Source organism: Colias eurytheme, chromosome 28 (assembly GCF_061535395.1).
Source record: "Colias eurytheme isolate Ceu_HAF_F1 chromosome 28, ilColEury1 Martin Lab GWU primary, whole genome shotgun sequence".
Classification (NCBI taxonomy): Eukaryota; Metazoa; Arthropoda; class Insecta; order Lepidoptera; family Pieridae; genus Colias; species Colias eurytheme.
In genome coordinates, this window is record NC_143007.1 from 320,992 (window position 1) to 335,281 (window position 14,290).

At 34.1% G+C, this 14,290-nt stretch overlaps 1 protein-coding gene across 1 annotated transcript in view; it reads left to right on the plus strand.

Annotated features, from left to right (window-relative positions):
• Window positions 1-14,290, plus strand: part of LOC149896407 (talin-2-like) — a 94,731-nt gene that overhangs the window by 23,591 nt on the left and 56,850 nt on the right. Inside the window, exons 3-17 of the mRNA XM_090117382.1 lie at window positions 1,461-1,544; window positions 1,958-2,052; window positions 2,345-2,499; window positions 3,349-3,504; window positions 3,926-4,029; window positions 4,381-4,522; window positions 5,542-5,733; window positions 6,756-6,834; window positions 8,449-8,617; window positions 9,180-9,352; window positions 9,927-10,088; window positions 10,428-10,519; window positions 11,910-11,998; window positions 13,331-13,450; window positions 13,869-14,007. Coding sequence (XP_089973508.1) covers window positions 2,364-2,499; window positions 3,349-3,504; window positions 3,926-4,029; window positions 4,381-4,522; window positions 5,542-5,733; window positions 6,756-6,834; window positions 8,449-8,617; window positions 9,180-9,352; window positions 9,927-10,088; window positions 10,428-10,519; window positions 11,910-11,998; window positions 13,331-13,450; window positions 13,869-14,007 — 1,753 coding nt within the window. The 5' untranslated portion in view covers window positions 1,461-1,544; window positions 1,958-2,052; window positions 2,345-2,363. The remainder of the gene's footprint in view (window positions 1-1,460; window positions 1,545-1,957; window positions 2,053-2,344; window positions 2,500-3,348; window positions 3,505-3,925; window positions 4,030-4,380; window positions 4,523-5,541; window positions 5,734-6,755; window positions 6,835-8,448; window positions 8,618-9,179; window positions 9,353-9,926; window positions 10,089-10,427; window positions 10,520-11,909; window positions 11,999-13,330; window positions 13,451-13,868; window positions 14,008-14,290) is intronic.

Sequence of the window (14,290 nt, forward strand, 5' to 3'; positions counted from 1 at the left end):
GCGTCCCGCGGCGCCTCAGGTCGCTCGCGAGATCGCTTCGTTATTTGCGGGAATAGAGAAAGAAGTTAGTTTTATTTGTTGTAAATTTTCTTACTATAAATGGATTAATTATTGTCACACATGCTTAATGAAATTATATTGATTTCGTCCAATTTTCTTGAATTACGAAGTTATTTTATTAATTATGATTGGAGAAAGATTTCGGTCGATAATTTTCAAGACAAGCTACCTAGATCGCACGCCAATACCATTAATTAAAAAAATATGTTACACATACCTAGATTTGGTGTTAGTATGAATAATAGTTAGTTATAAGTATAATGGTCTTCACTACAAATTAATAATTAACAATACGTTGAAAATAATATTTCAGTAAACTTAACGATCATTTTACGTTGTGACTAGAAACTCGTACAGAATGCGATGAAACCAGGTGTAGCATAAAATGTCCTACAATATCTATTTTAATCTAAAATCTATCGAACAGCTAATAAACATGATTTAACGTACAAATATAGCTTATTGTCTCACATTGACGGGATAAAATCTGCGCGTGAGTCACCGCTCTAGCTACGCGCGTCTGTCCGCGTGTTGTTATTGTTATATGTTGCAGTCAGCTGGTGGAATTTGTTGTTTCATTGAATGACTAGCTCATTCATTGAATGGTTATATTTAATTGAGTGAATAAATGATTATTCGTCAAGTTGTTGTAACGTTCGAAGTCTTGACTGGACGTCATTTAGACTAGTCGTTGGCTTGGATCAGGGGGTGCGTTAGTTTAGGTAGTAGGTTCATTGTATTTTAAACTACACGAGGAGCTTTGCGAAGCGGGGTTCTTCCTGTGAACGTTTGATAAAAGTAAATTATGTCGTCACTCGTCATTCAATTAACGCGCTTGTCGTTCAATTAAATAGCAGATTTAACCAGATGACTGCGACATACATATTATGTTGTTTTTATTTTATTTTTAATCTCATCCGGCCGTCTTCCGCGTCCGGGATGTTTACGCGGCTCGCTTTGTGTGTGACAGATGAGTGCGAACTCAAACTCAATGTAGAGTTTATATAGGTTACATGTTCTAATTATTATTTTTGATCTATTTGTGATATGTGTCATGTTACAAGTGTTTTATAAGAAAGTTTATGAATTAATAAAATGCTGTAGAAAGTTACTTTATCTATTTATTTAAAATAATTTTTCGTTAGGTATAATTGTAGAAAGATATATCTAGTCATAAAACGTTCTAGTCTAATAGCATTGGGAATATGAAATTTCAGCAAAATCGGTTGAGCAGTTTCCGCATGTTATGAAAAAATTTCTTCACATTATTATTTTTAAAAACCAATTGACCAATTGCGTATTTTAAACATATCGATTGCAATTCACGATTTATTAACATATTTTTATTATATTTTGATATTTTTATCATTTTAATTAATAATAGCATTATTAATTTGCAGGTGGCAAACGAGCCTGCACCGCAAACGCACACGCCCGCGTGACTCCACCCGCCGCCGGACGAGCGGAGTCGGCTGATTGACACTGTATGTATATAAAAATGATATTAAGTTTTATAGCATTCAAATGCTTTATAAATGAGAAATTTTTAAAGAATAGAAATAATTCGATCACGTAACGGTATTCGCCAAGGACAAAGACGCGGGTTCGAATCCCGTCTCGTAATCGATTTTTTTTATATTCTTTAAAAATATCTCAAACATATAAATATAAAAATATATGAATATGAGTTCAGTATAAAGCCAAAACATAGTTCACATTTCTATGCAGGTAGGCTAGGTGCGTTCGATTTCTGATACTTTAAAAAAATTTCTAATCTGAAACACATGGCTGTTCATCTACGTTTTCGTTAAAAGAAAGTCTATCAGTTATGTACTATACATATCTGCCCTATATCCCACTAGGGAACACAGTTATTTACAATGTGGGTATATTTCAGAACGCAAATAACCATCGCCAAAGACACCACTCGTTCAGTGGTCCCAGCGGGGACAGTCCCCGGCTGCAGCCAGCTCGCACAGCTACTATACACAGGTGAGTTGCATCGGAAATGATACAGCAGTTTTGCAGGAGTACAGTGACATAACCAAGGATAGAGCCCGTCTATTATTAACAAATAAATATACATTTCATACTAGCTGATTTACATGGACTTTATTTAGGTGTTTGAATCGTCAAAATAATGTTTTTTTTCATCAGGCGTTCAGAAAGCATTTTTTAAACGAAAACGATAAGGAACTTCGTTCCAATAAAGCGTGTTTCTTACTTACTTTAAACTATTTACTTGATAAGGCGTGTTAAAAATATTATTTATCCCTTGTTCCAGACCCAGATCACTATCCAAAATGTCATCCCTATCGCTCAAGATCTCGATAGAGGGCGGCAAGGTGGTAAAGACGATACAGTTCGACCCGACGAGTACCGTGTACGACGCGTGCCGCATCATACGCGAGAAGATCCTGGAGGCGAACACTAGCGATGGTGTGTTTCACTTATTTCGTGTCCAAATCACAAAAGGAAAAACGGAACTCTTAGGTTCGGCAAACGGGTCACTGAATAATAGCGCCATCTATTGAAGACTTAATCCAGTCAGCAGATGTCGCCACATGTAAGAACTAGCGCTTCGCGGTTTCCCCCGAGTGGCTCCGCTCCTGTTGGTCTTAGCGTGATGATATATAGCCTATAGCCTTCCTCGATAAATGGGCTATCTAACACTGAAAGAATTTTTCAAATCGGACCAGTAGTTCCTGAGATTAGCGCATTCAAACAAACTCTTCAGCTTTATAATATTAGTATAGATTGCTTGGAACATATAATTGTGACTATTCAAATAATAATTTTGTGACTATAAACGGAAATGTAACCTAGCCTATCTTTGAAGTTAGTTAAAACTGCACACGGGGTGCAAATCAAATTTAAAATCGGTTCAGTAGTTTTGGAGTCCATCGCGGATAAACAAAGTGACACATACTTTCATAAGTGACTGACTGGTTGGCTTAGTTGGTAGTGACCCTACCTTGCAAGCCAGAGGTCGTAGGTTCGATTCCCACCCAGGCCAAATATTTGTGTGATGAACATAGATGTTTGCTCTGTGTCTGGGTGTTAATTATCTATATAAGTATTTATTTAAAATTGTATATTTATATGTTTATCAGCCATCTCGATTACATAATACAAGCGAAAAGCTTAGTATGGGATCAGATCATGCTGTGTGTGAATTTTCACTGGGCTATTTAGCCCTGAAATATTTATTTACATATAAAAAAGAAGATATTTATAAGATATTTTATCTTTCTACAAGTATTGTAAGAAATTGTCCATCCCCTACAGCAAAAGAGTACGGCCTCTTCCTTGCCTCCGAGGAGGACAACAAGAAAGGCATCTGGCTGGAGGCCTCTAGAAGCCTCGACTACTACATGCTCAGGAACGGGGATCTGCTGGAGTATAACAAGAAGACGAGGAACCTGAGGGTCCGGATGTTGGATGGTTAGTTTTCTTTGTATGTTATATGCAATTATGTTTGATCTTTAATTTTGTTGTATTTAATATAAATAAAATAAGACTAAATGAAAGCACATAATATCTTGTTAAAAATATAAATCAAGAGGTATTATTTTCGACTGCAATATATTATTATTTTTGAAGTGAAAACTTCTTTAGCGGCGTTGAGCACTTTTTTTGTAATGGGTATAAAATCTTAAACTCGCGTCAGGACACGTGACCTGATCGAAAAAGCGTAAGACGGATGGATATCAAACATGCTCAACGTAAATAATCAAGTTTTCACTTCTGCCGGCACTCCCCCAGTGCAACCCGTCTTTTTTATCTTTATAAATGTGTTTAAAATATAACATACACTCCACATTAAAGCATGTTTTGTTATTAATAATTTTTTATATTTGTTTAGGTACGGTGAAGACACTGCTAGTTGATGACAGTCAAGTGGTAGCGAACCTCATGGTGGTGATTTGTACCAAGATTGGTATCACCAATTATGATGAATATGGTTTGGTGAGTTTTATATTTATTTTTGTTTATTTAAGCTCCGATTTTTCAATCCTTGGTTAAAATTTATCCGTCCAATAAAGTATTACATGAACATTTTAAAATTTCACTTGTAAACTGTCAATAACTGACAATTAGAATATATTTTTGAAAAGGTAGTCTAATACGTACTAGTATAAATAGATAATTGGAAGCGTAATTTTTAAGTTCTTCTATAATGTATAAATATAAATATACAGTTATAATTTACTTATATCCCACATACTATACAATATATTATGTCATAATAATCAATCAATTCTATCCCATACATTACCTCGTGTTATTCATTCATTCATATTATTCATTCATTCACAGGTACGCGAAGAACAAAAAGAAGAGGCGGATCCGTGTGAAAAGCCTAACTACGGCACATTAACATTGCGCAGGCGACACCATGAAAAAGAGAGGGATGCTAAAATGGACCAGTTGAGGAAGAAACTGAGGACTGATGATGAAGGTATGTAGATAGAAAGAAAATATTGTCGACTAGCTTACCGCCCGCGGCTTCGTCCGCTTTGTCTAAAACCTAATAAATTATATACTAAAACCTTCCTCTTGAATCAATCTATCTATTACAAAAAACCGCAATAAAATCCGTTGCGTAGTTTTATTTAAGCATACAAAGGGACATAGGGACAAAGAAAGCGACTTTGTTTTATACTATGTAGTGATGGTGAAAACACATTACATACAAATACATAAATGAGGCGAATGGACAAAGCCTCAGCAAAATGCTGCACAAAAACAGCGCTGATTTACAGGCTGTACCAAGATATAGGGAATACTGATATTTGAAAATCGTCTTAATTTTTTCCGTCTTCACCTTTGCTATGCGCAATAAGGAACTTCGTTCCAAAACATTAAGTATTTTTCACATTTTTACACGTAGTATACGTTTTTGTAGATAATTTTATGATCTACAATTTTATCTACGATATTTTACCGATTAAACTTATAGTTTCCCTGAAAATCGCGAAAAAATATTTTTTTTGACCATTGACCTTAAAAAATTTTTTTCCATGCATTGCAATGGGTAATTTCTAAAGTCTAATTATGATTGTATTTTGAACAACTTTACTGATTTTCAGCTTGTTGGGAATTAATGTATCACGGAATGTTTAGCTAACTTTGCTTAGCTTGCTTTGCTTTAGATAACTTTTTACACTTATCAAGGACTAGCTTTCCGCCTGCGGCTTCGCCCGCGTTTTCAAAAAAAAAACCCGCATAGTTCCCGTTCCCGTGGGATTTCCGGGATAAAACCTATCCTATGTCACTCAGAAATGATGTAGCTTTCCAACAGTGAAAGAATTTTTCAAATCTGCCAAGTAGTTTCGGAGCCTATTCAATTCATACAAACAAACAAACAAAAAATCAAACCTTTCCTCTTTATAATATTTGTATAGATGTATAGATAGGTGACATTACAATTTCATGAGTTTAAGCGCGTTTTTTTTTTAACTTAAAATTTTTTCACAGTAAACTGGGTGGAGCCATCGAAAACGCTGCGCGAACAGGGCATAGACGTCACAGAAACACTCTTACTGCGTCGCAAGTTGTTCTTCTCGGACCGCAACGTGGACTCTCGGGACCCGGTGCAGCTGAACCTGCTGTACGTGCAGGCGAGAGACGCGATACTGGACGGCACGCACCCCGTCACACAGGACAAGGGTCAGTTTGTAGTACATAACCCCTCATGTACCATGTAATATGCATAGTACACATGAGAATATAGATAGTACATGAGATAGTACAGCGAAAAACCGTCATACAAACACATGAGTAGATAAATAGTAAAGAGTCGGATTTTCATACAACAATATACATAAATATTACATGAGTACACATGAGTAGATCGATAGTACATGAGATAGTAAGGAGAAAAACCGTCATACAAACACATGAGTAGATAAATAGTAAAGAGTCGAGATTTTCATACAACAATATACATAAATATTACATGAGTACACATGAGTAGATCGATAGTACAGAGACAATATATCAAGTTTTGTGGTCATGTATGACCACATGAGTAGATAAATAGTACAGAAATAGCTTCATACAACCACTTGAGTAATTTATAGAGACAAATATTGATACAACAACATGAGTAGATAAATAGTACACAAGAAATCTTCATACAACCAAATGTGTAGGGTACAGAGACATAGCGACATACAGCTACATGAGTAGATAATACAATGACAAAGCTTTATACAACCACAAGAGACGTTTAGAGAGACATAGTTTCATGTAAACACATGGGTAAATAGTACATTAACAAACCTTAATTCAGCTACATGAGGAGATAAATAGTACAGAGACAAAGCAAAGAACGTTTCGATAGTTAAAAAATAGAAAACTTTAGCATGAACTGTCAAAACGGGCCTTTTATTTTGTGTTCATTGTCCTTTAAGTCTCAGATAAAAAATAGATGGTGTCATTATACAAAAACACGTTTAGATTTACAGTTTTAATTGAATGAAAATTTAATTGATTTTGATTTTATTTAAAATGTCACTGATATCTTCGTGTCCGTGTAATTGTAAATGGAAAAAACAGGCTCTTGAAAAACAGTTTTTACTATATCAGGAGTCTGGGGTCACTTTAATTTGTAAAATTATTTTGTGAAATTAAATGATTTATTTATGTATTTAGCAGAATAATCATACAATACCTTTCTTTATTTACAGCGTGTGAATTTGCTGGCATCCAATGTCAAATACAATTCGGAGATCATAGAGAAGATAAACACACGCCTGGTTTCTTGGAGTGAGTATTTAGTAATATTTATTACTAGTAATATTTATAATTATATTGCTTTAGTATTTTTGACTTAATATTGATATCATTTATATATTATATCGCGAATCAGTATAGATTTGAATACAGTTAAAATTACATAAAATCGCCGAAAAATCGTAGTGTAACTAGTCATAGTTTATTATGCCGTTTTTTTTCTGAACTACAGCATTCTTTTACGAGCAAATACTCTAATATTTCTTTTGAGAACTGACCATATTGCTCAGAGACATGACAATGTTTCACAATTGTAAAATCTGAATATTTTAAACAGTTTTTTAACCAAACTGATACAGAAATAAAAACATATACAGGGTGTAATCGTTAAGTGTGCACAGGCGATTTATCGTAAGTATTACAGATAACAAAAAACTTTAAACTGATATCGAAAGTACTTAACCTAATGAGTAAAATGGCCGTTATAAATTTTTAAAAATAAATCGAGAAATATCAAAAAAATTATCTTTAAACCCACCATACATTAAGTATGAAATATGAATATCCCATATACATTATACATTTAATATGAAAGATTTTAGCTTTCTTTTTCTTTTTTGGTTTTCTGCTTTAATTACTTCGCAAATTTGAAGTGGCATTTTCCACGCTTTTTCCGGACATTTTCACGCATTTTCCGGAAATTTCCACGCATTTTCCGGATATTTTCCAGACATTTCCCAGGCATTTTCCGGGAATTTCCCAGGCATTTTCCGGACATTTTCACGCATTTTCCGGGAATTTTCCGGACATTTTCACGCATTTTCCGGATATTTCCCAGGCATTTTCCGGGAATTTTCCGGACATTTTCACGAATTTTCCGGACATTTTCACGCATTTTCCGGATATTTTCCAGGCATTTTCCGGGAATTTTCCGGACATTTTCACGAATTTTCCGGATATTTTCCAGGCATTTTCCACGGTTTTTCCGGAATTTTCCACGCATTTTCCGGGAATTTTCCAGGCATTTTCCGGGAATTTCCCAGGCATTTTCCGGACATTTTCACGCATTTTCCAGGAATTTTCCGGAAATTTTCACGCATTTTCCGGATATTTCCCAGGCATTTTCCGGGAATTTTCCGGACATTTTCACGCATTTTCCGGGAATTTTCCGGATATTTTCCAGGCATTTTCCGGACATTTTCACGAATTTTCCGGATATTTTTCAGGCATTTTCCACGGTTTTTCCGGAATTTTCCAAGCATTTTCCGGGAATTTCCCAGCATTTCCAGGCATTTTCCGGGAATTTTCCGGGAATTTTCCGGACATTTTCACGCATGCGGAAAATGCGTGAAAATGTCACTTCAAATTTGCGAAGTAATTAAAGCAGAAAACCAAAAAAAGAAAAAGAAAGCTAAAATCTTTCATATTTCATACTTCATGTATGGGAGGGTTTAAAGATAATTTTTTTGATATTTCTCGATTTATTTTAAAAAATTTATTACCGCCATTTTACTCATTAGGTTAAGAACTTTCGATATCAGTTTAAAGTTTTTTGTTATCTGTAATACTTACGGAAAAATCGCCTGTGCACACTTAACGATTACACCCTGTATTATAATATGTATTTATATTTAACCGTTCCAACAGCCTAAAAGAATTCCTCCCGGCGTCCTACGTGAAAGTGAAAGGCGTAGAGAAGAAAGTGTTCAAAGAGCACCGCAAACACACGGGTCTGTCTGAATTGGACGCTAAAGTGCTCTACACCAAGAGCGCTAGGGACTTGCCGACGTACGGCGTGGCTTTCTTTTTGGTTAAGGTGTGTAAAATATATTATTTATTGCTACTGAAAATAATAATTTCTTTTGTTTTGCGCTCACGGATTCGTTTCATTTGAATTTTAAAGTAACATTGTTACTCACATTGGTCCTTCGAGCCGGATCGCTTTATATGATGTTAAACGATCTTTTCTATTTTTTTACTATTATAATTGTTTACGTAATAATGTGCATTCGTTTGTGTTACATAATACTTTTTATTTTGTTTACTTTTTGTATTTATTCGGTAAAATTACCTTTCTCAATCTATATGTTCCTTTTGTTTTGAATATCTGTAATTATTCTTAATCTTTTTGTGGTACATATTATTATTTATTTAACACTTTATTGTGCAATAAACCAGGTACATAAAATAATAATTTTCAATAAACAAAAGCACAAAGGGCGGCCTTATCACTATGCAGTGATTTCTGCCAGGCAATATATTATGTTGCTTCCCTTTTCTATACAAATTCTACACATGTATGTGTGTAGTGTCTTGTTCTCTTTCTAATATTGTGTGTACCTGCACCATATTGTAACCATTAATTTCTTATTTTATAGGAAAAAATGAAAGGCAAGAACAAGTTAGTACCACGCCTACTGGGAGTCACCAAAGACTCAGTATTGCGTCTGGACGAACGCACCAAAGAAACGTTACAAACATGGCCGCTCACCACCGTGCGGAGATGGTGCGCTAGTCCTAACACGTTTACATTGGATTTTGGGGATTATAGGTAAGAAAGAAACGAAGGAAAGAAAGATAGATGATAAATAGGTATGCTTAATGTGGGAAAATGGAGTTGGTTTTGTTAGTAGAAGTTCTTGAGTCGTCGGAAACATACACGACTGACTAGCTTTGAGTGGACTTCATCCTCGTAGTTATACGTATATGTTAAGTGTAATATGCACGATAATACGATGTTTCGTTGCAGTCTATAGTAGCCTATACTAATGTTTAACTTGCTGATAAAAATTATAACAAATCCGCTCCGATATGATGTGAAAGAGACAAACACAACAAATATATATCATACATTTTTAAATTAAACATTAATATTAGTAAAGTTTATTTAATATTTTTGTTTCATTTAATAAAAAAATACAAATTGCCTTTAAATTCGTGCCACAATATCATCATCGAAAGATAGAAAGTTGATTAAATAGTAGAAATTGAGAAAATGGGTTATTACCATGACTACTGTTGTGATAGTATTTGAACTTAAATCATCTTTAAGCATATTCCTATCGCAATAATATTTCTAAAAAATGTATTTCCATATTGTTATTGACTTATGTTCTCCTCTACAGTGACCAATACTACTCGGTGCAAACAACGGAAGCGGAACAGATATTACAAGTGATAGCCGGATACATAGATATAATAGTGCGCAGGCGCAGAGCCGCTGATCACCTCGGGAGGGATGGGAATGAGGGATCTGCGCTATTGGAGGACTCCGTGTCGCCCTCCAAGTGAGTATAGACGGACAGACAGATACCAACACAAAATACATACACAAACATATTAAATTTTTGAGCACCAAAAAATAAAAGATGGATACACAACGGACTACAAAAATAATAAAATAAAACAGATAACCGCAAAAACACACTTTCATGCATTCCACACACATGTTAGTTCATTTACAAACAGACAAATAGACACAATTAGATTTATAAAAACGAATTATTATTTCAATGTCATTGTCAGCCAAGTCCCTTGAACATTTACTCCTATATTTTCGAACTTAGTTAAGAAATACACAAAAAATAATACATATACATTTTCATTGGAAAAATATTTCTTTCCAGGGCAAACATAATACAACACGACACGTTCAAATCGGGCAAAGTGAACACAGAATCTGTAGCAAAGCCGGCTGTGCTCCGACCGGGGGCTGAAGGTATGTGGTAGAAAATGGTAGATTTAGTATGGATAATGGTAGAAAGTGTGGGTAGGATTAGAAATGGCAGGTAATGGTAGAAAGTGTGTGAAGGTTGGTAAGATGTGGTAGAATGTGTGTGACGGATGGTAGGTTATGGTAGAAAGTGTATGGTAGGAATTGGTACAATATGTGTTCGGCTTTAGCGTGTAATGGAAACGCAATTCTTTGTTGATTTAAAAAAATTCAGGGTAAATATATTATGTAAAAGTGATAATTGATGTATAGAAAGTCGTCTTTAGAAAACTTTTTTTAATACAATAAGTATAAGTATGATAAAGATGTGTTTCTGAAGAATTGCGTTTATAATGTTACACGTTGTATAAATATGTAAAACTATAAGTATTTGTTTTATATGAGCTTGCAAAAAGCTATTTTTTTTTTCTTTTTTCTATAAATTCTGCTGATCTATGAACACTGTAAATGAAGCACAATATACAATTAGATTGACTTATTGTTTTGATCTCTTTAAGAAATAGAAACTATGAACCGTTATGTACAAAATTTATATATCAGATATATTTTGTTCAGCTTTGATATTTTTTAAGTAAAATTTTAGGGCTTTTTTCGTTACGAACTCCGTAATGAAAAAAACCCTAAAATTTGAGGAAACAATATACTTACATATAATACGATTCAACGTAGAATAGGACCGATTCAACGACATATTGTGACGTGATGTCAATTTTAAATTCACAATAATGTATAATATCAGTTTTTGATTAATCTATACATCTATACAAATATTATAAAGAGGAAAGGTTTGATTTTTTGTTTGTTTGTTTGTTTGTATGAATTGAATAGGCTCCGAAACTACTTGGCAGATTTGAAAAATTCTTTCACTGTTGGAAAGCTACATCATTTCTGAGTGACATAGGCTAGGTTTTATCCCGGAAATCCCACGGGAACGGGAACTATGCGGGTTTTTTTGAAAACGCGGGCGAAGCCGCAGGCGGAAAGCTAGTTAAATTTATATTTTAATTGATGCAAAGTATATAATATATATAAATTGTATTTTCTATGTCATAGTTTCATAGAGATAGTTAGATCGCTTTATATGGCAATATACGTATAGAGAATACCTATTGCCACGCAAAATACTGTCAAGCAACAAATGATCCTATTGTCATACCTCGTAGGTGCAAACTCGTATAGTTCATATCTAAAAATATTGCTAAGCAACAAGTGTCACTATTAACATACAGTATACGAGCCAAGTCGTATAATCTACACCTATAAATATTGCCAAGCAATCAATGATTTTATTATGTACGTCATAAGAGCCAAATCGTATAGTAAATAGTTATAAATATTGCCAAGCAACAAGTGACCCTATTGCCATACCGCGTAGGTGCAAAATCGTTCGCGGTCGGGCACATGACGGGCGCGCAGCAGACGACCGTCTCTGGCCAAGTGATCACCGGCCACACGCCGCCCGCTGTTAGTATTTATAGTGTTTTTTTGTTTGTTTGTTTGTTTGCATGTTGAAGTGAAACTTCTTTGGGCGCGTTGAGAGTATTATTTCAAGGTGGCAATACCGTAATTTGGAGTAATGCGATTTTGGTGTACTTATGTGAATTTTGCCAAAGAAGTTTCACTTTTGATACGTGTGCTCGGTACACACGTTTTTTTTGTTTGTCCGTTTATTTGTGCATGGATAGGTGTGGGTGGAGGTTGAAATAAATGGAAAATAAGGAGATAAATCCAAGAGGAGAGGGGGGGGGGGGATAAACTACAGTTTTGTTTGTACAGAAATGAAATTTCATTGTTTAAACTTTAAATATAATATAAATGAATTTATTTTCACCTCCGTATTTTGTATCATACAATTAGCTTTAGATTTACGTTTTTATGTTGCCATCGCTTTATCATTTTTTGCATACTTATTTAATTAATCTAACTAGTAATATCATGTAATAAGCTCTATGTGTGTAAAAACTTAATTTCACAACTCACTATTTTTTATACGTAAACCCGTTCAATAAATCAGTGTTATATCTTAGATTTACACGTAAGTAACTAACATTGAATTAAATAACATATCATCATTGTCTTGCCATACGTAAGCTAACCACTACTAACCATTACTAAACGACTAACTAAATGTGTATGTGTGTAACTAATCTGTATGTATTCTGTTCACGCTCACTAACATGGAATCATCAGCGTTCGATGTCGTCTGTGTAGGTACCTGATGTTATTATTTTAATAATTATTGTGTTGTTTCATTGAAAATACTCAGTTTTTGACATAATATGACTATGTGTTTGTAATTGCTATAACAATCTCTTTGTCTCATTGCGACTTTAAATTTTGATAATAATTAGAGTCTTATTTTCATAAATTGTGTCTTTTAAAGATCTTAAATCTCTCAAATCAGAGACCTAAGTAGTTTTAAGGATGAAGTATTTTCAATGAAACAGCAAGATTATCTAATTCAAAACATACTAATATATGTAATATGTTTTTGTGGGTATTAATTTAAATAAAATGTATCTAGGTTGAAGTACAGTTTTGTATAATATTTTTTCTAAATGAAGTAATAAACTGCAATAAGAACCATATCTGTATATTTTTGTAAGCCTCTCATAAATTGAGCTCGCTATTTTAAACAATAATTGTGATTCAAGTCATATTATATCAATATTTCTACTTACAAAACCGTTACTTAAAAGTAAAGATTTAGAAAAAAAACGATTTTTTAAACACTCAACAAAACTGTACTCCTACCTACACTACAACAACGACAAATAAAACACACACATCTTACAGGCATCGCAAGTGCAACAGACCAGAGTCACATCGATATTGAGCGAGCCGCAGAGAGCTTTGCTGTCTACAATCACGAGTGGCAGAGAAGTGATCAAGCAGACGGAAGAAGGGTTGACAAGGGTATGTATGAGAAAATAGAAGAAATTTACAAAGAGTAAAAAAAAAATGTTTTTTTTTTAAGATTTTTTTTGCTTGTAGTTTTATTAGGATAGATGGAGTTTTTCAACTAATGAAATTGCATAAAATATTGAACCTTATAGTCCTTGGTACTGAATAAACATCTAGATTCACAATTACCTATTAAAAGGCTGTCAAAAAATGTCCGGACATCGTTATGTAAAACTTGCGTTCAATTGAATACTTTATTACGTGGCAGTAACGTTCAAAATCTATTGCATCATATGAAGACTGCCTAATTACCTCGTAGGCAGAGTTTTGTATCGGACTATTTTTGATCGTGATTACTCGTTTAATGTAATTTTTTTAAAGAAGTCTAATTGAATCTCTGAGTTTTTAATTTATATTATTTGTTTCACAGGCTTCACTACCAGCACTAGGCTCAGACGCCGGCTCCGTCCGTTGGAAGACAACTACACTAGATACAAGCAAGCAAGTGGTGACGTCACACATTGCAGCTATGAACGCGGCTACCGCACAAGTGGTGACGCTTACAGCCGGTAAGGAGATGTGGATAGATGGATTGACTAAATTATAATGCTATTATTTTCATATCTTTATAATGTCCGGTATTTTAGATAAACACTGTTGCAGACAGAAATACTACTGTAAAAAATTATTCATAGCAAAAACTTATTAATGATTGATAAAATTTACAGTATTATTCCAATGGGTCATGTTTTAATACTTTTGGATAGTCCCTTTTACACATGATACGAAATATAATATTGTAATGCATTTCTAATATTTTTGCATTAAATATGTCTACCATTTCTTTTGTTA